A 22,231-nucleotide genomic window follows, 5' to 3' on the forward strand; every position below is an offset into this window, starting at 1 on the left:
TTTTTTTTTTTTTTTAAAGATATGATAGGTGAGGAAAAATAAAAAAAACTTGGGGACACTGAAGGTGAGGTTAAGGGCAATTTCGTCTTTTATCATCTAATATCATTTTAAATGATACTAACTTCATATTATTTTAGTTCACCTTGTATTCTTCAAAATATAAAAGTGTTTTCTATTCACATTATACTTCAGCTTTTGGATTCACTGTGGAAACAAAGCACCACAATAGACAAATGCAAAATTCCATTATGCTCTTTTCTAAAAGATATTCATAGATAGTTTATCTTCATAAAATCTTAACTATGTAGTAGATTCTAAACACTTAATGTGCTACTATGTTATGTAAATTTGTGAGGTTTTTTCCCTGCAGAAGTGTTTCTTTTGGCTATGCTTTTTTATTCATTTTTCTTTAAAACAAATAAACAAAAAAAAACCCACCCAAATTTAGAAAATCATTACATAAGAAACAAAGACGATCCTTTACTTATGGGCTGTGATATTGTACATTTATGCAAGACACTGCTAGAAAACAGTTATTTCACAACATTGAATGCACACATTGGCTTGGTTTTCATGGTCGTAGTAGCTAACATGAAGCTTAGAGAAGAAAAAAACCAACTTTTTTTTTAGATTAACATGATTTAAAAAAGAGCAGATTAGCCCAGTAAAAATCTCATGCATTAGATACACCCCCCCTTTCGTGTTAATTTTTATTATGTATGAAGAAAATAACCGACTAATACAGATACTGCACCTGACGTAGGATGGCTTCTTTGTTTGCCAGTTCATTTTCCAGCTTGTCATTCATGTCATGTATGGAGGTGGATTCTCTCTGTGCACTGAGGTAGCGCTTCTCCAGTGTAGTGATCCTTTCTTCCATATCTTCCTTTTGTGCCATTGCCTAAAATGAAATTAAAAAAAAAATCAAGAACCATTCAATTAAAAGGGCGCATCATTTTATACCAGTTTACTCTTCCTGCTAACAGCAAACAGTAAGGTGTGTATAGCATGACTTTTCTGTTTTAAGGAGAAATTAATCCTTTTCAGGTTTGATGCACCAAAGATGCTTAAAGAGGGAGCTGTTGAGTAGAGCAGAAAAACAATTCCCACATTTTTATATTTTTCTAGTTTCTACATTTTTCCATGCAAGTAAGCACAGCAAAATTGGCTTATATTTACTTGTTTGATTTTATAAAATTGACCGTTATTTGATCAGAATATGGAAAGCATGAAATAATTGCATAATAATACAAATATAGGATAGTGATATCGTGAAAAATGTATATGCATACCTACTGTTATTCTTAGGTTCTGATAAAATTTTTGCCAAAGTACATGTAACAGACAGCAGATGACATTTCTTTAAATTGCAGCAATGCAAATGAGCACAGTGCTAGATACGTAACATAGCCATGACATACAAGTACATTACCCATATATGTTATGGATAAGGATTAAAATGTATTATGACCACTTCGCTCAGGAAACAAAGGATTGAAACAAAGAGTAAGCAAGACAGAAGTGGCAGCAACAGCAAGCAGCAATCAAGATGTCCAGGAAACATCAATATTTGTCAGAAAGTAAATGAGAGTGAAGAATTTAGAGACCCTTCTATAAGGAGCAGCTGTGGAAAAGGAGAAACATCAGTGCAAACTTTGTTGTAACCTTATAAGGAACATACAGTATTTTAAAAGAAACAGCACATAGATGAGAAGAGGCTTTCATGTTGCAGTAGTGTCAGAAGTTCAGAGGGAACATTTCTGCCAGATAACTAGGAATACTAGGTTAAATATTTTATAATGTGCAAACACACACAAACACAAATAACATGCATATAAATAAAATACCTGTACTGTAGAAAGGAATGTTACAATTACTCTACCTTTAAATACTAAAATAGATTCCAGAAGTCAACCATTCACACATATCAACTTCTACATAAGATATTCTGGAGAGTACCACGGAGGGCCACAAATTTAAGAGTAGAAAAGAAAAAACTGCAATATATTTCCATGCCAGACATGGATATTCTCTGATGCTTACATATAGCTGTGAAAAATGTCTTAGCCTGATTTATTGAGAGAAGTGAATAGCATATTGGAACATGAAGCTGTCACACAAGAATACAGATAATAACTGATTATATTAAATGCTGTTATTTAGATAATGGCCCAAAGTTTTAAAAAATGCAGTTTACATTACCACATGACCAGCATCTCTGTTAAATCTATTTCAAAAAAAAAAAATAAAAATGTGGAAATGGCTGAAATAATTGCCAATATGTGCTCTAGCAATTCTAAAACAGAGACCTTCCTATTAGAGTTGCACACACACACACCCACTTCTATGAATACCGTTTTCTAACAAGGTTTGTACAATTATTTCTTACTGTAAATTTTGTGTTTCCTATGTACAAGAGCTTTTGTCATTGCTCCAGTTTGCTTTTCATATTCATTGATCCCTGTCAGCTCGTATCGATATTTGAGAAAAAAATGGCAAGGTATGTGAGGTACATATACTGAACTCCTTACCTCTCTAATGTCTCTCTGATATTTACTGTTCATTTCTTCTGTTTTAATGAGCTCCTTTCTGGCAGTTTCTGCTTCCTGCTCTACCTCTCCCACCCGGGATGACAGTGCAGCCAAACGTTCCTTCATTTGTGCCATTTCATAGTTCTGCTTTTCAAGTAGCTCCTGGAGTTCTATAACTTGACTGGTTTCATCATTTGAGTCTATGGAGCCATTCGACAAGCGCTGTTAATAGAGAAGTGACATTATGTATTATTTCTCTTTTAATATAGACCCTATGAAAAGAATTTCTAAAATCAAGATTATTGTAAACATTACAATAGTAGTTAGGAGAAGCAAAAAAAAAAACACAATAATTTTCACTGTGGGTGAGAGGTATGTGTACTAAAAACTGAAAAAAAACAATATTAATTAATATCAAATATTCTATAATGTAAGAACACAAAGATGTAAATATTTGCATTAACAGCAGAATGGTACACTAAAATAGTTCTAGTTTCTCGTTATGGCAATTCAAATATTAATTGTAGCAGTACTAGGAACCAAAATGTATACACTTACGCTAAACTTGTGCACCATTGAGACTTACTCAGTATTTATTCCATTTGCAAAATAAGCCATATAACAGTAGGCAACACTAATAAGTCACAAATTCACATTACTAGAACATTCTGAGAGTCTGGTCAATATAATGCTAAAGTCTACATTACAGATTAGTTCTGCCAAAGTAATTTATGCACTGTTGAAAGGTCTGTGTGAATACTGTTTTAAAGAAAAATAACAAGTCCAGAATGTTTTACTGCATTTGGAAACTGATCCCAGGAATATGAAATATATTGCACATAAATGATTCCAGGAAAGAAGTGTGTTCAGTAGCAGGACTTTCTGGCATTTCTTTATTACAATATATAGTCATGCTAACCTTTCCCAACATAGGCTAAGCCATGGTTTCTCATGAATTTAATTCTTATGTCAAAACAACAACAGAAATGAGAAGATCAACCCAAGCAATAGTGATCTTTTTTTTTGAGCTATAAAACAGAAAACCAAAATCAAAGTATGAAAAATTATTATTACTTTTCTTGATTAGGTGCAATTTAACTAGTTAAAGTTATATCATGCAGTAGAAGATCAAATTATTTCACTGTGTTATTTTATATAGGTTATCAGTCTCAAAGAGCATCATTCAAGAATATTGGTCCTGAAGTGTATTTATTGTTTGTGAGATGGTAAGGTGTATAGCAAGACAAATACAAAATATGATTTGGAAGATCTAAGAGGAAAACAAGTTTTCACTCATTAGTTCTTGTGCCTTATTGTTGTCAAAAATATGCTTATAGAGAAATCTAATAAATTCAAAGAACATTACTTTGTTTAATGGCTTTGACTTTATTCTTTCTCCAATAAGATAGAAAACAAATCCAAATCAAGATCACCTGCCTTTCTGTGGGTCACTGAATTAAAGTGTGTTACTCTAAGAATTCACTACATCACAGAACTCAGCTCCAAAACTGCTTTATGTATCACATATTATCTTGAAATTTTATGACACTGAACCATCATTGATCTACCTGCAAGATACCTAGGCAAAATGACAATGGTAACTGAAAAAACTTAGTTCAGTTTGTTGTTTGAAAAGCATTCAATTACTCTACTTGAACGGAATTTCCATTAATATGAAACAATCATGTTATCAAAATAATGCTCAAAGAGGATAATATACTCTAACCATCATATTTTATTTCAATGAGTAAACTAGAGATAGCTTTTGTCAATGATTATAATCTGTTTTACAGCTTTAATCTCTTACAGAAATTTAACAGATGTCACAAATGAATGAATTTTACATTGCAATACATTTTCCTCACAGCTCCCTAGAGAGGGGTCTGTGAATTGCATTAAGGTTAATAATAAGCAAATTAACAAACATTGAAAAATATAAAAATGGCATGTGATCATGAACCCTGATAGTTTTGAAATGGTAAGCTTCAATGTCTAGGATTATGATCAGTAACACAGAGATATTTTTGCCATTAATAAAGGTTTTATTTCAAAAGAGATTACTAACTAAATCACATACAATTAACATAGTGAAAGAGTAATTTTCTATCTAATCAATATCTGGGATTTATGCAGACAAATAAAATGTAATGAGAGTTAAGACCTTGCCAGTAGAAAAATGCTATGATTGGCAATTATGCATGAATGTATTTTGATCTACGCACATAAACTTTCCTTGTATTTCTTCGATGAACTCTTTGTACAAGCTGCTTTCATTGTACACATTGTTAACTTTTTCTTTAAATTATTCCTTAGGATTTGAAATGACATTTTGTCACTTTTATGCTTTTATCCTATTTTATTTGTCCATAATACGGGTACATCACATGGAATAATCACTCAAAAAGGTCACAGGCAGAAAGTTAAATGTTAACTCAAGACCTAAGTGAAATATCATTACTTCATGCTCTCTCTCTCTTCTTTCTAGTTATTTATTTATTTATTTATGTAGTATCTGGATTATTATTTTTTTTTGGGGGGGGGAGGTGCAGTAATATTTCTTAGGACATAAAATTCTAAGAAAGAAATATAAATAAGCAGTCAAATGCGTATAATGTTGAATGTTTTTAATAATAAGTTTTTAATAGATTGCTATTAATTATCAGCTGAAGCACCATGGGAAATCTTGCTTGAAGAACTTGTAAGAAAAAGATATTTCTAAGTAGGCAATCTTTTCTGTCTCATCCTTACTCCAAATTCCTAATACACACAAGAAATAGCATCCTGATAAAATCTTCAGCAAACTTCATGATGCTGTCTATTCAAATGCTGTTGTTTAAAAGCCACAGATAACATAAAGTCTAATTTCAAAAATTTGACATGAAAGAAAAATATCTAACAATGTCTAATTTCCTGTATAAAAGAAACATGACAATCAGCTCATATGATGCAATGCTTTGTGTTTTGTTTGTTTGTATTATTTTTTTTAACTAGGTAATTTCTCTAATAAAAGACAACCTATTTGTTTCGATTGTGTTTGCTTCTTTAGAGCACAGTCCTGCAGAAACAATGTAATCACATGAAGGCATGCAGAGGTAGGCACAGCTGCAATGTGTGAGCACCAGCTACATACGCTGTAACAGCATATAGAGATATATTACTTTTGCCCCTTCCATAGATTCCTCTGCCAGATCAGAAATCTGGCTGGTATCAGCCTGAAAGACCTACTACAGCCTTGGACTACTTTGCTTGAGCAGGTTCAGATCAAACAAATGTACATTTCTATTCAACTACGTGGCATTTCTTTTTTCTCATGGCAGGGAAGAATGATGAAAAGAACAACACCAAGAGGAAGGACTGCTGTGTTTCTTTATTTTCTCTCTTTCTAGTCAGGTCTACCTAGACCTGATTCCATTTATGTGACAAGATTGAGCTTAGAGAGGGGACAAAGTAAGAGGAAGTTGTTTCCTTGATCTTTCTCATTTCGTTGCCCCAAATTAATACACTATACAATAATATTTTAGTATATTGAATTCAGATGAAATATTTCAGTTGTTCAAATAGTTAACCACGTACTATTTCTGCAAAAGTATTATTCACTCAGGAGTGGTTATACTGTAAAAACACTGTTTTGACTGGCAGTAAAAGTTGAGGCACACATCATGAAGTCCTATCTTGTGCATATTGCAGAGTGATAGAATAGAGATTGGTTAACAACTTTACACTGGAGACTACAGACTACATTTTCTCACCTTATAAATCAATTCAGTCTGTTGGTTTAAAAAAAAAATAAAATCAAGCTATTTCTTAACTCTCACACATGCCAATGTGCTTTCATAGTGTACTGCTCTGACAGGCAACTTATTTCCATGGCAGCTTCACTAATGTATTTTCATGAGCATTCCCACATTGTTTAAAAGAGTATACTGGGCATTGCCAAGGAAGGACACATTTAGCTAAAAGAGAACAGTGATCAAACAGGGTAAATGCCTTTATACTCTCAGAATTTCCTCTGAAGCACAATAATAGAAAAATTCTCTCAAAATGGACAGGGGAGGTAGATCTGTGACCTTCATACAGCTATTCAAGTAACTGAAAAAGGCAGAACTGGACAACTTCTCATCATCTCAGTTATTGTTTTAGACTAGAATATAATATAATACAATGAATATGATTATGAAAACTAAATGATGTTATAATACTCCTTATTAGTACCTTATTAGTACTGTTTTTCATTAATTTAAAGCTCTCCAATACATATTAGAAATCACAGCACATTGATTATAAATGCTTTCCATGGGAACCAGAGACACTGTGGAAATCATAGAATTATTTATATTGAAAGAGACTTTCATAAAGCCTAACCATGCACCTAAGGCTACCAAGTTCACAACTAAACCATGTACCTAAACACCTTCAATGACCGGGACTGCACTACCAATGCCTAACCAGTCTTTCCATGAAGAAATTCTACCTGATTCAAACTAAACCTTCCCTGGTGCAACTTGAGCCCAATCACTTGTCACCTGAGAAAGTGACAAGTGAAACTGCAACCTCCTTTCAAGTACTTGTAGACAGTGATGAGGTCTCTTCTCAGCCTCCTCCACTCCAGACTGAATAGCCCCAGTTCTCTCATATTTCTTGTTTTCTAGTTCCTCCACGAGCCTTGTTTCTCTTCCCTGCATACCCTCAAGAAATTCAATATCCTTCTTGTACTGATTGTTGAATGCCATACAATTGGACACACCTCATCAATCTAGCCTATACAGATTCCCCTGCAGAGCCTCTCCACCTTCAAATAGATCAGGAATTTCATCCAGCCTGCTGTTATCTCAAATTTACTCAGAGTATCCTCTATTCCCTCATAAAATCATTGACAAAAATATTAAAGAAAACTTGTCCTAATACTGAGATGTGAGTAATGTCACTTTTGAGTGACTGACAATTTAATTTTACCCAGTTCACAATGACCCTTTGGGCCTAGTTGTCTTGGTATTGTGGCAGTTTTTCATCCAGTGAACTGTGAATCCATCCAACTCCCAAGCAGCCAGTTTCACTGGTAGAATACTGTGTGGAACACAAATGCTCTCCTGAAATCCAGGTAAACAACATTCACTGCACTTTGTCCACTAAGTGAATCGTCTTGTCATAGGAGAGTAGGTGAGTCAAACAGGACCTGCCCTTCATAAATCTGTGCTGACTGGGTCTAATCACATGGATGTCCTGTAGGTGATGTGCGATGGCACTTGAGATGATCTGTTCTATAACCTTCTATGGCTCTGAGCTTTAGCTGGTAGGTCTGTAATTGGATTTAATTGGCCTCTAAATTCCCTGGATACCCCTTCCTGACTTCCATGCAGAAGGGCAGCACATTCACCAACCTCTAGCCAACTGGGTCCTTCCCAGTTAGCCTGTCTGTTAATAAATTATCGAAAATGGCTTGGTAACCACTTCTGCCAGCTCATTCAGTTATCCATCTGGCCCCATAGATTTGTGTCCAGTGTATGTTCCAGCATAAGCCAAAAATTACCAGATAAAGATAAGAAACTCATAAGTATCTCTGAGTAAAATGGGAGAAAGGATTATGATACTGGTGCAGTATCAAGTCAGTGAGGGTACATGACAATGACTGTACACTGATTTGAAGCAAGAACTAAGTTGCATTAACTTGTGTTCAGTTTTTGACAATATTTTGTATGATTTTGGTAAATCTTATTTTTTCCTTCAAGGAAATATAACTATTTCTACAGAAAGAGAAATGTGACAAGGTCTTTTTTAGTGCTTTTGCAAACTTTAATACACTTGTAGGTCATTAAAAAACAAAGAAAAATACATACTTTTAATTCTGTGGTTGAAGCATAATTTATATCCACATAAATATATTTCATTAGTATAGTATTACCACTATACTACCAAACACTAGGGAAATAAATATACCTATGCAGAGAATCACCATGTAACAAACAGAAGTAACTGAGAAATCACAGTCCATACAAAATGGTACTATTTCAGAGATACTAGTAATGAAGAAAACTTTTACACTCAACCCAAATACAGCAAAATGGACCACGAAGAGAAACACAGAAGAGATGAAAGAACCATCAAGTAAATCTGATGACAGTGATGGTATTAACTATAAGAGAGGAGGCTTACCACAGAGGAAATCAAAGTTCAAAAATATCCTGTAAGACTGAGTGCCATAAAGGGTAATATGGATTAAATAAGAAATTTCTGAGAAAAAAAATATCTTTGTACTGTTCATGGTCTCTGGAAATGGGAGAGGGAAATAAGTCCACTGCTGGACAGTATGAAAAGAAAGCCAAAATCCCTGGTATAAGATTTTTTTCCTTTCAAGACCCAGTAGGAACAGCAGTAAGACAATCTCCTGCTTGCATAGGAGAGTCAGCAGGAAGAAGAACAGTAAATTGGAGCGTTATACCTAACAATTAATCTCTCCCTATATCATTCTCTGCATTGAAATAACCAAATGAAAAACCAGCTGCAGGTTGGTTTACTAGCAAAAACAAACAAAACAAAACAACAAACATCCAAGAATGACTGTAAAAGGAAAACAGGAGAAACTGTAAAATAAGACTAAGCCAACACACTGTTAAGGACATAACTCCTGTAAAAATACACCTAGATTGAGTTACAATGTGGCAATTTATGTGCAAGAACATAAATTAGTAACGGTGAATCCCAAGAACAAGACAGAGAACCTCCAAGCGACAAATTGTCTGCAGCTGTAAAACAACTGACCAAGATATGTTTGGGCTAGATACTACAAGCCAGAAACTATATATTTTGCACTAGAAGTTTATGTAGGAGTGCTGGGAGAAGGAAAAAAAGATTATCTCACAGGGATTACCCCCAAACAGTCAGCAGTAGAGACAGAATTCATTTACTTGATAAAACTACTCCTCTGCGTCTCTGAGTTTATGGCACGATAGGTGCAGGTGATTCACATGATGTCCCTGTGCATAAGCACATTCAGGCCTGAGGAATAAATTAAATTCTGTCTAACCACAAATTGCCAGTGAATAATTAAAATCAAGCTTAAAATTGAAAAGACTGATTTCTTCAAGAGACTAATATTTTTATGCTGTAAGTAACTGTTTTTTTTTGTTTTCCATTCTCTCTCTCTTTTTTTTTTTAATAGTACTTATGGAGTACTATTAAGTTGGTCACACCATAAATCACCAGTATCAAAACTGAAGTCTTTGCTATATTCTCAAGTCAATACAGTGCCATGGTTTTTTGAGAGAACTTGCTGTAATTTGGCTGACTATGCTTGGTAAATAGTGCAAAGCATAAACCCCAAAAACTTCTGACATATGTTACACTAGAACTAAGTAAGAACTGAAAACGTGAAAACTTCTGTTTAAAAACAAAGAAAAAACATTCTTTTGAATAATTTTCTTGACATGAAACACAAAAAATTTACATTAAAATAGCATTTCAAACATTTGCAGACGATATGTTCTATTTGGTAACTATGTGACGCTTACCTTGCCAGTGTAAATATTTAAAATACACATAACTAAAGAATACAAGTGTAGGCAATTTTTCCCTGAACTCTATAATTTATCAAATCAAGACATTTTATTTTTTTTTGTTGGTATGAAATTAGATAGGAAATCAGATATCTAAAGTAACAGGATAGATACAAGCTAAGGTTCAGCAAGGAACTGTTTTCAGAAAGTGACACAATATTTAGAAAAGACTAAAATGAGAAAGAACGGTTTCTAAGTGTCAGAATCTTACTACTGCAGAAGCTTCTGTAGACTGGATTATGCTCCACTGAACCGCTTCCAGATATGACAAATGTCCTATCTGCTATGAGTCTGTGACCCTACTGCTCATGGATACTGGCCTCTGGGGTACTCCCCTTTCACATGATGATGGTATCTCAACCTAAAGAAAGACTCTTGAACCACACTGTGAGACTTCTTTCTCCATCAGAAGATGGCAAGTGCTAGCAACTGTGAAACTATGTATGAATTTTGGGCAGTAACTGATGTATGAAAGCCTTCCTGTGCTTTGTAAGCAATATATACCATTTCCTTGGTAATGAGTACTTTTCATTTTTTTGGGGGGGGAAATAAATAAAATTCCCAGAGGTAATAAGACTTCTAAAGCAATGCTTTGGTAATCTTGATAAGCAGAAGTATATAAGGAAATCTGAAAATAAGTTTATATAATTGACAGACAAGTTATTTTATATGAAAAAGTAAAAAAAAAAAAAAAAAAGTCTTCAGAAAATTTGAAGATCTGAATGAATGTCTATTGATTTATTGTATAAATATTGCTAAATTAATGCGGCTTCTCAGCATCATAAGATGCCTGAGCTGTAGCGTTGAGTATTGAATATTCAGTCATAGTGCTTGGCAACTCTGCCCATAGCAGCTGGATTTGAACTGGATGATCTTTAAGGTCCCTTTCAACCCAATCCATTCCGTGATTTTTATGCAGACATACTCAGCTACTAAGCATAACAGCACTCACAAAACCAGGGAATGGATTAGAAAAGACCTTCAAGATCATCAAGTCCCATCATCAAATCATGTCCCTCAGTGCCACATCCTTGTCTCTTAAAAGGAAGTAGGGATTGGGGCTTCACCAATGCTTGCCTAAAGCCTCTTTAAGGGAAAATACTGCATGATATTCCACTATGAACACTCCATTAAGAGGACTGACAGCTTAGATTTATGAAGACTTCTAGAGCCTGCTGCAGTTTTTCTCCATTTTTCTTTCCTTTCTGGCAAGTCCTTATTTTTCCAGGTGTGTCTCAATCTTCGTCAAATCTCCCTACACATACTTTTAACATTAGATTATCAATATTTGTTCAGAAGGGGATTATTAGAAACCCCCCCAAATATCTGCACTGCTTAGATGCTAACCCATCTGATTATGAAATTTATTTTGTGTCTGAAGCATACTACTTTCTTAATTTACAGTGTGAATTGAATGCTTTGGGATGAGATTGTGCCTGCAACTGTTATTATGCATCATGATTGTACTTAAGCAGCAAAACAAATGATCCTTATAACAAACTGTCTCTAAATCATGAACGTCTCTTTGACAGCCAGTGTTGAATCCAACCTTAGTCTCTTTAAATTGTTGCTTTTGATGAAGGCTGCCTTCATTCCATTCTCTGCTGCTAAACTATGCTGCCAATTAAAATGAAAGAGCAAAGGAGTACACATGAAATAAATTATTAAGTATTAACTGAAAGTTTTCTTCTGCAGTTTTCTACTGACCAAAATGATCAGAAAATCCAAAAATATTCCAGTCCCAAAGTGGAATAGATTCTGATGACTGCTCTGAAAGATATCATCTACTTTTTAAATTACTATGTCCTTTTGTTTTTATTTAATTTGCAAACTAAAACCTTCTTAACACTTCAGCCTACTCTGAGTTTGCTTTGGCAAAATACCTTTTATTCCTACTGGATGCAATGTCTATAACCACTGTCAATATTTTAACAGATTTTAGTATTTTTAAGCTACAGGCAGTTGATTTAATTATTGGAAGATGATAGTGTCATGGCTAGGAAGATATATATATATATATATATATAATCATCAAATAGAGACAAACTGGTTTTGAATTGAGTCCAGGTTTAAAAGCTGTGGTTACAAATATCAGCAATTAAGTTTAAAAAATAGAAACAGTGCATTTCCAAGGAAAACCCGAATTAACACTGCACTTAAATGATTAGCTTTCATCTTCAGTGTAACAAAATCTGCCTAAAGTGCTTTGTCAAACAGTAACCCTCTTATGCCTACAGGGTGTCCATGAAGATAAGAAGTCATTCCTCAGGCAAATTCATCCCAGATAAAATTCCATTAATTTCAGAAGAATTTTAGTAATTATTTATTATATGTTTGAATTTAAAGATTCAGCATGGAACTTACTATGGAATATTCTCTTATATTGTCCAGAAATAGGTAATAAATTTTGCAACGTAGAGGAAACGCGCCATTATAAGTGCAGGATATGCTATGACAGTTAATATATAAGGTATACACATATCAGAAAATGAAATACTTTCTGAAGTAATTTCCCAAATGCATACGATCATTTCTGAAAACTTTCCATTTTATTCAATAACTCAATTTTAATGACTCACATAGTAGTAGAAATAAACATCAGCAAAGAATAACTTAAAAAAAAAAAAAGATACTTATCTCAGCATCTTATTTTTTGGGACAGCTGAGACAGCAAGCACCACATTAAAGGACTTAGTTTGTAGCATGAGTTGAGAACACACTGTGCCATTCCAGTTACGTATGGTAGATGGTACATGAAATTCAATCACAAATTCAGGTATGCCAATTTGTTTTTAAGTCTAGTAATTATAACTTCAGAAAGGAAAATCTTTTATTTGGTTATCTTGATAAATTATTCTTTAAACTGAAAGCAATTTCGGGCAAAAAAAATATTTTCACCCAACCTGACCATGACTGTTGGTTGGAGATAGATTAAAGTGGGCAGCCTGATCTAGTGTCCTGGGCAGCCTGGTCTAGTATTAAATGTGGAGGTTGGTGGCCCTGCATGTGGCAGGGGAATGGAGATTCAGGATCCTTGAGGTCCCTTCCAACCATGGCCATTCTGTGATTCTGTGATTCTGTGAAAATGATTGCTAATTCAAAATGGCAAATGAAAGTAGAGACTAAAGATTTCTGATACAACAGATTACTTCATACACTTACACGACCTTTCATATTGCTTAGAAAGAATGAATCATACTGCCTTAAATCATGTGTAAATGGGTGCGTAATGAGTTACGAGTGGAGTGGGCAACATCTTATGTTGGTGCCTGGTATGTATAATTTGAATGTGAAATTATAAAAATTTGTATTCTTCTAAGTTAAGAGTTGTAGTCAGAGACATCTGTGGGCTTTTGTTTTGTTTAATGTCTTTTCTCTCTGTTGAACCTTGTAATGAGCACGTTCTCATGTAGATATCTTAAGAAGTTTGGGATTTTTAAAATCAACCAAAAGCCTTTCATTCTTTTTTCCTATATTTTTCTGAAGCAATAAATATTCTCAGTTATTCTTATTACTTCTATCTTACCGTTAGTTTCTTTTTAAATATTTCATGGTTAGAGGTCCAAGCAGCAACTTTACTAGTTTCTCTGAGTGTGAAATGTTATGTTATGCTAGCTTTTTAATTTAATATCTTCGAATTAAGAGAAGATGTACAGATTGCTTTTGTCCATCTGGAAAACTAACACTCAAAACTTCTAAATTAGACATTCTCTATCTTGTTTTTGTCCTTTGACTTAAATACTTAGCCTAAATAACAATCAGTTAGTTTGTACTGAAAAAATGCTGAGTAAAATGTTCTTCACTTTTCTCTCCGTGAAAAAGAATATGAACTGGCAACACGTTGGTAGGTAGCACAAAGGAAGATTATCTTTTATGGTTTTTAGGTTTCTTTTTCGTTCCCTTATGGGCTATTTTGGCAGAAGTTTTGGCATATATGTACTTTCATATGTATGTGTAAGTACACAATGTTCTTCTGTCTATGACATACATAAGACCACTCAGCAGAATATACTGTATTTAACTGTAGTATTTTGCTAAAAAATCCAATAAAAATTTATTATAACTTGGAGATCTAATTCAGTATCCTACCAGAGAGCTAGGACTTGCTCGTTTGCATTTGCTTTTCATTTGAAGAAGCTTGATGTTCAAGCTTGTTGAACCTTGATGAACAAGGTTTTAGTGGGCAAACAACACTGTAAATGAAAGTCTCATAAAACACATTATTTCATTTATAATATAATTCACATCAAAAATATTATATTGGATTATTTTTCATATTGATTGTGTACTCCAGTGAAAACTAGTATTTTATACCTTTTCATGAACCTTTTGCCCTGGCTCCATTCCTTCAATATGCTCTGATTCAGCAGGCCCTTCACCAGCTGCAATTTTCCTTTGAATGTGTGCATTTTGTTCACGCAAAGCTACAATCTGCAAGAGACAGAAAGTAAATGGTCAATATGTATAAGAAAACCAAAAATCACGGAGCAGGCAATCTGTTGACATCTGTTGACATCTGCAGACAATCTAGTGACATTATGATACTAAACTGGCCATTCGCAGCAGCTGCAGAATTAGGTCGACATATTCAGGGAAATTTAAAAAATGATTAAGGACCATTATGGATACAAAGAAACCAATAAATGACTGGAGATTCAGTGTTAAGTCCTGTTTTATCTTCTATTTTTACTTTGTACTAGTTTATTTTTTTAATTTCCACCTTGAAACATGGAAGAACTGTTGGTTATAAATCAGGAAACTGATAACTGCAAGGGTAAGATTAATCCTTTTGTTCTGAACACAACTGACAACAACATGGCATTGTAGGAGCACAGGGACAAAAAATATGAATCAAACACAAGTGATGTAAAATTGAGTGTTAGTTTTCTCAACTTTCCACCAGGTAGTAACTGCAACATGCATTTTAAGCGCTATTTGATAAGGAAAACAGGTAAATAAAGTCTTTTAGTACATTTGCAAGTTGTTTTTTATGTTAAAGATATTGCTTTATTTTTTGCTAATGGTATCAAAAATCTCACTCACTGGAAAATAAGCTGACTTCTCTCTGTACTATTCTGTTTCTGAATGGATAACATAAAACTCAGTTGTAGTGCTTCTGAGAAATGTGAGCATACCTAATCCTTATATTTATGCTTTTGTTTACAATATCCAACTCTCAATTACAGAACATGTCCACAGACAGTTTTCCAGGTTTCTATGAATTAATACTTATTTACTTATACTAATACTTCTACTAATACTTATAAGGCACTAATTCTTGATGTAATTTTTCGTGGATTTCATGCTAACTTTTCTTTTGGAAAAAGATAAAGATAATATTCTAGAGGATGGAGTCATATTTGCTAAAATTAAAGACATTTAAAAAATAAAAGTGCATAAATATCACTGTTGTGCAATTATTCAGAACTATATTATCAACCTTGGATTCAAGTCCAAGTAATGACTCTTAAAATATGAACAGACATATGACATTTTTGTCCTCAAATCATTAGATTTGTTTTCTAAATCACCAGTTAGGGACCAGATAAAACAGAGCCGTTGCTGTTAGGCTGTAAGTGTTCTGACATCCTTAGGGAGAAGTGGTATCATGTTCTGTATATTACAAGAATATTCTGGGTACTTTTCCTACCCATAACAATTTTTGCTTGAAATCCTGACCTGTGACCCCAGTACAGAGCTAAGCTTAACTCTTCAGCATTCGCTATTATCCATTGACTTAAGGCACAATTACAACAGCTGAGTTGAAAATCTTGAACTTATCTGTCTTGCACAGACAAGGATAGTGGAAAAGCCAATGTGCTGAATGCTGATATTAAAGTGGTTATCTGATGTCTTCTGTAGAAATAGGAGGGAAACATCACCAGCAGGACCTTCTATGTCCAAAAGAGATTGGATAAATGACATGCAAATCTTTTCTCCTGACTGAAAACTGATGATTATCTCAAATTAGATGGTTCCATTATGATGGCTAAATGTTAGAAAAAGTAATTCCATCAAAAGAATGAAGAAATTCCAGAAAAAAATCATGTTATGGAATAAAGACCATGCCTGTGCTGTGATTGTACATACGAACCTGGTCCATCTCACTCCTCATATGCAGTGAGGAAAATTATTTCAGTTAACTCATCAATGTATATTTTCCCTCTTGCAGTGTGTATAACACTACAGATGAATACATAAATTTATGTTTTCAAATACATATGGCCTGTACATAAGCTAAATAAAGTCCTATTGTAAGTTTTTAAACAGTTTTCTATGTTGACTTTTTTCCCATGGTTTTGCAATTTAAACTGTATTTAAAGCCATCTGCCAGTGAAGGATTGAAAGACAACTACTGTAATCATCTTGCTTTAAATTTGCTTTCCATTGAACAGATGCCTACAGCATGAAGAGAAATAAATATATTTAAATTAACTAATAATCATATAAGGCTAAAACATCAAAGGCATTTCTTTTTGTAGGATTCTTTATCATATTTAAAATAAGAAATACTTTTGAATTAATTATTTCATTTTTTCTCCTTTGAATTTATTTATAATTCAGTTTACTAGCATTACAACTTGTTAAATATAATTTTTATGGATAAAGGATAAAAGAGGCTTAAACACATGTATATAGTGTTAGATTCCATACAACAAGTAAGAATTTAGATCATTTAAAGAATGTAAGCATTAAAGGAAGACAATTATTTTAAGTTGTTTTTTTTTTACTACTTCCCCTACCTTAAACTACTGAGCTTGTTCCTTTGATCTTTCAACACAGAACAAATTTGTTCTAGCCAATGAAACTTGCTGACACATATTTCTTTTAATTTGCTATGTTTGACAGATCTAAAAGGCTAAAAGACGTTTTTTTTTAATTTAATTTAGTGCAATCCAAAAGGTGTTTATTCGTGCATGGATGGTATGCCAAACTACTTATGACTATATTGTACCCTTAAGTCTTTCAGACAATAGGGAAATTCCCTACTTGGATATAGTCTTACGTTATTATTATAACAGCCTACATTTAAAAAATTTATCATATTTCAGTCTACTGAGAGCATAATTCAGATTCCCAGTCCATCTTCTGACTCCGCTTCAATTTTGGCAGGGATAAATCTTGTTTGAAGGTTTAATAAATGGTAATTTTATATGGATTATCATAATTGAGTGCAGCACATGGAATAAAGGATGCTTAGAGACCGGTGTGGTTTGCTTCTCCCTAAATGGAAATTTAAATCCTGATTCATACATATAAATGCACTCTTTTCAAGTTATGTTTCTAATTTGTGTTAATCAGAACACAACCTTTCAGAAGCCACTGCTTAGACAGTTCAGAGACATTTAAATGTGGTTAACTAATTTAAATTATTTAATTTAATGACAGAATTTGTCATTATTACGACTTTTTTTTTTTTAATTTATAGAGCTGAAAATGCATGCCCATTTTTTTGGAATTTTGTATATAACTTCTGAAAATTATAATGACAATCAGCCTTTTGTATCATCAAGGTCTTGTAGTAACAATACTCTCTATTTCTTCCACTTTTTTTGGTGGAGGAAAAACACAGCATGGAATGCACACCTGCAAAACCTTTTTATTGAAAAACAAATTGATCCTTTTGTGAATCATAATAAAAACTAGGCATTTTGAAAATTTGCACTGGGAAGGAAAAGGCATTTAAAAACTAAACATAGACAATTTATGTGTTCCTCAGGATAGTTTTAAGGAAGAATGGAACTCACTCAGGGGAGTCATTTGAATCCCTACAGTAGATTGTATGCATAGGACTTACAGAAATACGTCCAATATGAAAAAATATTAATTTTAATTATATTTCTTCTCCACTAAAAAAACATCTTTTAACAATCCTGTTCAAAAGAGACTTTCAATATTTAATTAGAAACTCACTGGATAGTTACAGATTTTGCTGCAATTTTAATGACTATCAGTTGAGATGTGACAGATTTGGCTACAGTACTTTAAGATATTTGTGCCTACATCTTCTCAGTCTGAGTGTATCTGCTGAATATCAGAAACAGCATGAGTAAGTCCAGGAAAGGACGTTCAGAAGTTCATACACAGATTTATATGTGATGCAAGACTAGGAATAGTGGCATCCAAGTCACAGAAATGCATTCTCTGCTATAAGGGCACGGTTTGTTATACTTTGAGAATTGTACTTGGAAAGAACTGCATCCACTGCTCTAAGAGATCATGTTTGGTTCTAAGCCTTTATAGATGTACTACCTAGAAGAGTATCCCTATCACATTGTTTGCCATGATGCTTATCTCCTTGCAATCATTAATTCACTTGTCTTCACATCTATTCCAACAATGGGAAAACTGAAATACTAGAGGTCCAAATAATTATGCTTATGGATGTTAAGAACATTGTTTCCTTGTAAGATGGAGGTTAAACTATTCTTCAAAATACAGATGAAGTCTCTTGCCACAAGTATAGAGACAAATATTTTAAATTTCTCAGCAAATTGCTCCAATCAACACACAACTTACAAATGAAAGGCAAAGCAAATTGATACAGTGCTGTCTCAGAGCGTTTCCATCCACTGCATTCCTGCTTATACTCCTTTTGATCCCTCATTTATATATCATTTGCAGCCTCATGATTGCTGTACAGTATACACTTCTCTGTATATTTTTTCCCACATATTCAGTTCATGGAAGAAATCACTGGTAGGTCTGCAGAACAGACAGCTTAGGAAATTCCAACCAGGAACTCTTCAAAAGTGTTATGTATAGAATTACACTAACTGGTACAAAAAGATTTGACTGGACATCTCCCTTTACAGTACAGTGGCAAGTAATCTGAATGAGCCCTTAAATTCTTGTTATAAATAAAAACATTATTAAGATTTTTTAAATTTCTTCTGGCTAGAAGACTAGCATTTTCTAGGCCTCAAACATACTCCAACTGAAAATCCTGTTTTCAGTCATGCCTAAAAGGTACATGCCTGGGGGACATCCCAATTCTCATTAGGTAAGTATTGCCCATGTCTCTGTGCACTTGGTTATGTTGTGTTGCAGAAAAGTCAAAACCATGACCAAGCCCAACAGTATTCTATCAAACACAGCAGTGGATCTTGCTGCTAGGAAGAGGCCAAAGGAGGTCCAGCACTAATCCTGTGAACCACATTGGAGGGACTGAAGATCAAAATGGACTACAACAGTGAGAAGAGAGCCTCGGGCAATTGGTAGATGAGCCAATTGCACACTGAGATGGTCTGAAGAATGACTGCTGTGAGAACAGTGGCTGAGTGGCCAGAGCAAGCAGTGGGGGCCCAGGCTGGCCCACCTCAAGGCTTGAGGCAGTGCCAGGTCTGTGTTAGGTCTCTGACATTTTAAATCCACTTCCACTGCCTACCTTTTGTCTTGATTAAGCATATTTTGCATGAAAGAAACCACTTCTAAGCTACATCATTCTGTCACTGTTAGCAGGTTGATGGAGGAACCCTTTTCACGTGCCCGGACACAGTGTGCTCCAGATAAGACACAGCAATCTTGGCAGCTACAGCCCTGTAGAAAAGCTCTGGATCACAGGTGCTCACTGTGCAAAGCAGAGGTACCAGCCCAGCACCAGCTGTGCTGAACAGGCGCACAAAGAATTAGCAGCTTGATCATAATTCAACAATACCTATCTGATCTCTGTACCTACAACTGTGATAGAGTGCACCAGCTTTGGTGATTTTGGCAGATATCACTCTGATTCCTGCCATATAAACCCTTATAAGGCTTCTTTTTTCCCTGTAAAAACTCACAGACTAATAAATATTACACAACTTTTAGTTCATCTACTATTGGTGAGTTTCTCACAGTGTCATAAAGACAGAAATATTTTTAATTATTTCCAGAAATAGGGGAGACTGAGAGAGTGGCAATATGAGGCTTCTTCTCCTGGCCAGTAGCTTCTGTTTTTACAAAACACCATTGCAATGGAAGTGTTCTCTCTAGCATTATGGGTAGCAATGTGCTGTGGAATGAGAAGTATCTTGGTTTGAACTGACTTAGGATTTTAAGAGATTGCATTCCATACAATGGCATGATTTACTAGACAACCCACAAATCCTGATGGGCTCAATTTTTTTTATATCAGCCAAAGGAAGAACCCAAGCAGTTTGCTTCCTCTTTGAGTAACTAACAGTAACGAAGCATATACTAGTGAAAAAATAATTAAACCACCAAACCAAACCAAACCAAACCAACATAAAAACAGGGAAAGAGCATGGGTAATTAACCACATTCTTAACCACAATACTTAATCACATTCTCAACATTCTTTTACAAGGCAACAGCAGCTCAGAGTCACAAGCTTTTTTCTAATAGAAATTTCATATCACCATAGCAATTTTTGTAGATAGGATTAAAGGGAACTGAAATCTGAGATGGCAGATAGCAACTGCTTTTTCTCAGTAAACATGAAAATATTTCCAGCAAATAATAGGAAACTAAAAAAAAAAATTATAATTTGTTCATTCATTGTAACCAAACCTGAAATTTCATTTTAGTTGCAGAAATTGTTGGAAATTATTGTATGATTTCATCTAAAATCTCACTAGTTATGAGCATCCTTTTAACAGTGGATTTAAATCTTTCATCTAATTTTGGTCTCACAGATAAAGACCATTTTATTTGGTAAATGCTCTTTGAAATTTCAGTTCAAATAATTCTTATTAGTTAATAATGCTAATTGACAGTTTCAAGAACTAAGAGTGAAATAAATAAGCTAAAACTAGATTTTATTTTCCATTATGACACAAACTCTTTACCAAGAATCTCAGGATCTGCAATACATATCCACACAGTAAAATGCAGAGCTCTAATTGCGTGGCAGCAATTTTGTACTGCTTTTGAAAAGGTTTTTTTTTTTTTTTTTTTTTTTAATCACCAATATTAGCTACAGCAGTAACTTTGTTTAATCTGCTCTTCTCCATGCTTCCTGGCCATATAGTTCTAATGGATTTCAGTCTGTCTTTTTATTCCAGAAAATCTATTCTGCTGCAATCACCAGAAAGGAGACAAGTAAGATTTCTCTTCCAATGGGTGTAACTCCTCTCTATCCTATGGATCTCCAGGCCATTTCCCAAGGAACAGAATCATTAAAGATGATGAAAACCTTGTTTTTTTGTGCAAGGCTGATGAGAGGTTTTAGAAGGGTTGGTCTTGAGTAAAAGCCCATTATCTGGCACATCTGATTTTTTTTAACTTTTTCCCATTCAGCTACTTAAATGAATCAGACAAACTGTATTTTATGTATTATACAAATTGAGCATTTGTAGCATTTTGAAAATTCACTTTTACAATTAGTGTTTGTATCTGACTGACAACATCAACAAGATTTACGTTATATCTGTCTGCATCCCAGTATATTTTCTTGCTCTTTAGGTAGTAAGCTTTGCAGAAAATTTACACAATTGAGCCAAAATGTATCCTGACGTGTCAAGAAAAATAATACTTTATTCAAAGAAAAATACTGTAAGACTTATGACTAATACATATTTTCAACATTTTTACATCATAAATTCTTCTCTTTATTCCTTTTTGAAATTATTGACCTTCTATTAATACTGCTGTTTAGATTTCATTACTATGGACAAACCCTCATGAAGATGAAATCATTCTTGTGAGGAAGTCTACAACTCCTGTTGATTAGACAGTGGTAGGCCTAATGAAAATAGATATTTTGGGTTTCTGTGATATGGAGCTTGAAAAAGGAGAAAATGAAAGAGAATCTATATACTTATGCTTTTTAATGGCCAAAAAGTGCTGTCCTACCATTAGCAGAAAGCTAGAGTGTGCTGGCTAATGCTGCAAGAAAATTTATGTTCAGATTAAAGCAACAATTTTCAAGCTGATCAGAGGGACATTGTAAAAGATAGCTGGCTTAAAAAGTCAAGGGGGATCTGCACCTTGTAGTAAAAGTGAAAGATCATACATTCATACACTGAGATCCAGCCCTTAACTATGCTTACTTCATAGCATACATCTTCTGTAATCCAAGTTTTGTAAAAAAAAAAAAAACCTGAAACATCTTGCTTCTCCTACTTCTTGTATGTCTTGTTTATTTAATTCTTAAAATCTTGATATAGGTACTGCTTTCTGTGACCCTGCTTGTATGGCTGCTAGCAT

General features: G+C 34.1%; 1 protein-coding gene across 14 annotated transcripts in view; it reads right to left on the minus strand.

Moving 5' to 3' along the window:
• PPFIA2 (PPFI scaffold protein A2) overlaps positions 1-22,231 on the minus strand; it is a 296,261-nt gene that overhangs the window by 57,466 nt on the left and 216,564 nt on the right. For all 14 annotated transcript variants that reach the window (XM_085221991.1, XM_085222064.1, XM_085221997.1 and 11 more), the window contains 3 exons: positions 14,396-14,512; positions 2,532-2,753; positions 755-901 (listed from right to left, as the gene is read on the minus strand). In XM_085221991.1, coding sequence (XP_085078117.1) covers positions 755-901; positions 2,532-2,753; positions 14,396-14,512 — 486 coding nt within the window. The remainder of the gene's footprint in view (positions 1-754; positions 902-2,531; positions 2,754-14,395; positions 14,513-22,231) is intronic.

This window comes from Meleagris gallopavo, chromosome 1 (genome assembly GCF_905368555.1).
Source record: "Meleagris gallopavo chromosome 1, MGAL_WU_HG_1.1, whole genome shotgun sequence".
NCBI lineage: Eukaryota > Metazoa > Chordata > Aves > Galliformes > Phasianidae > Meleagris > Meleagris gallopavo.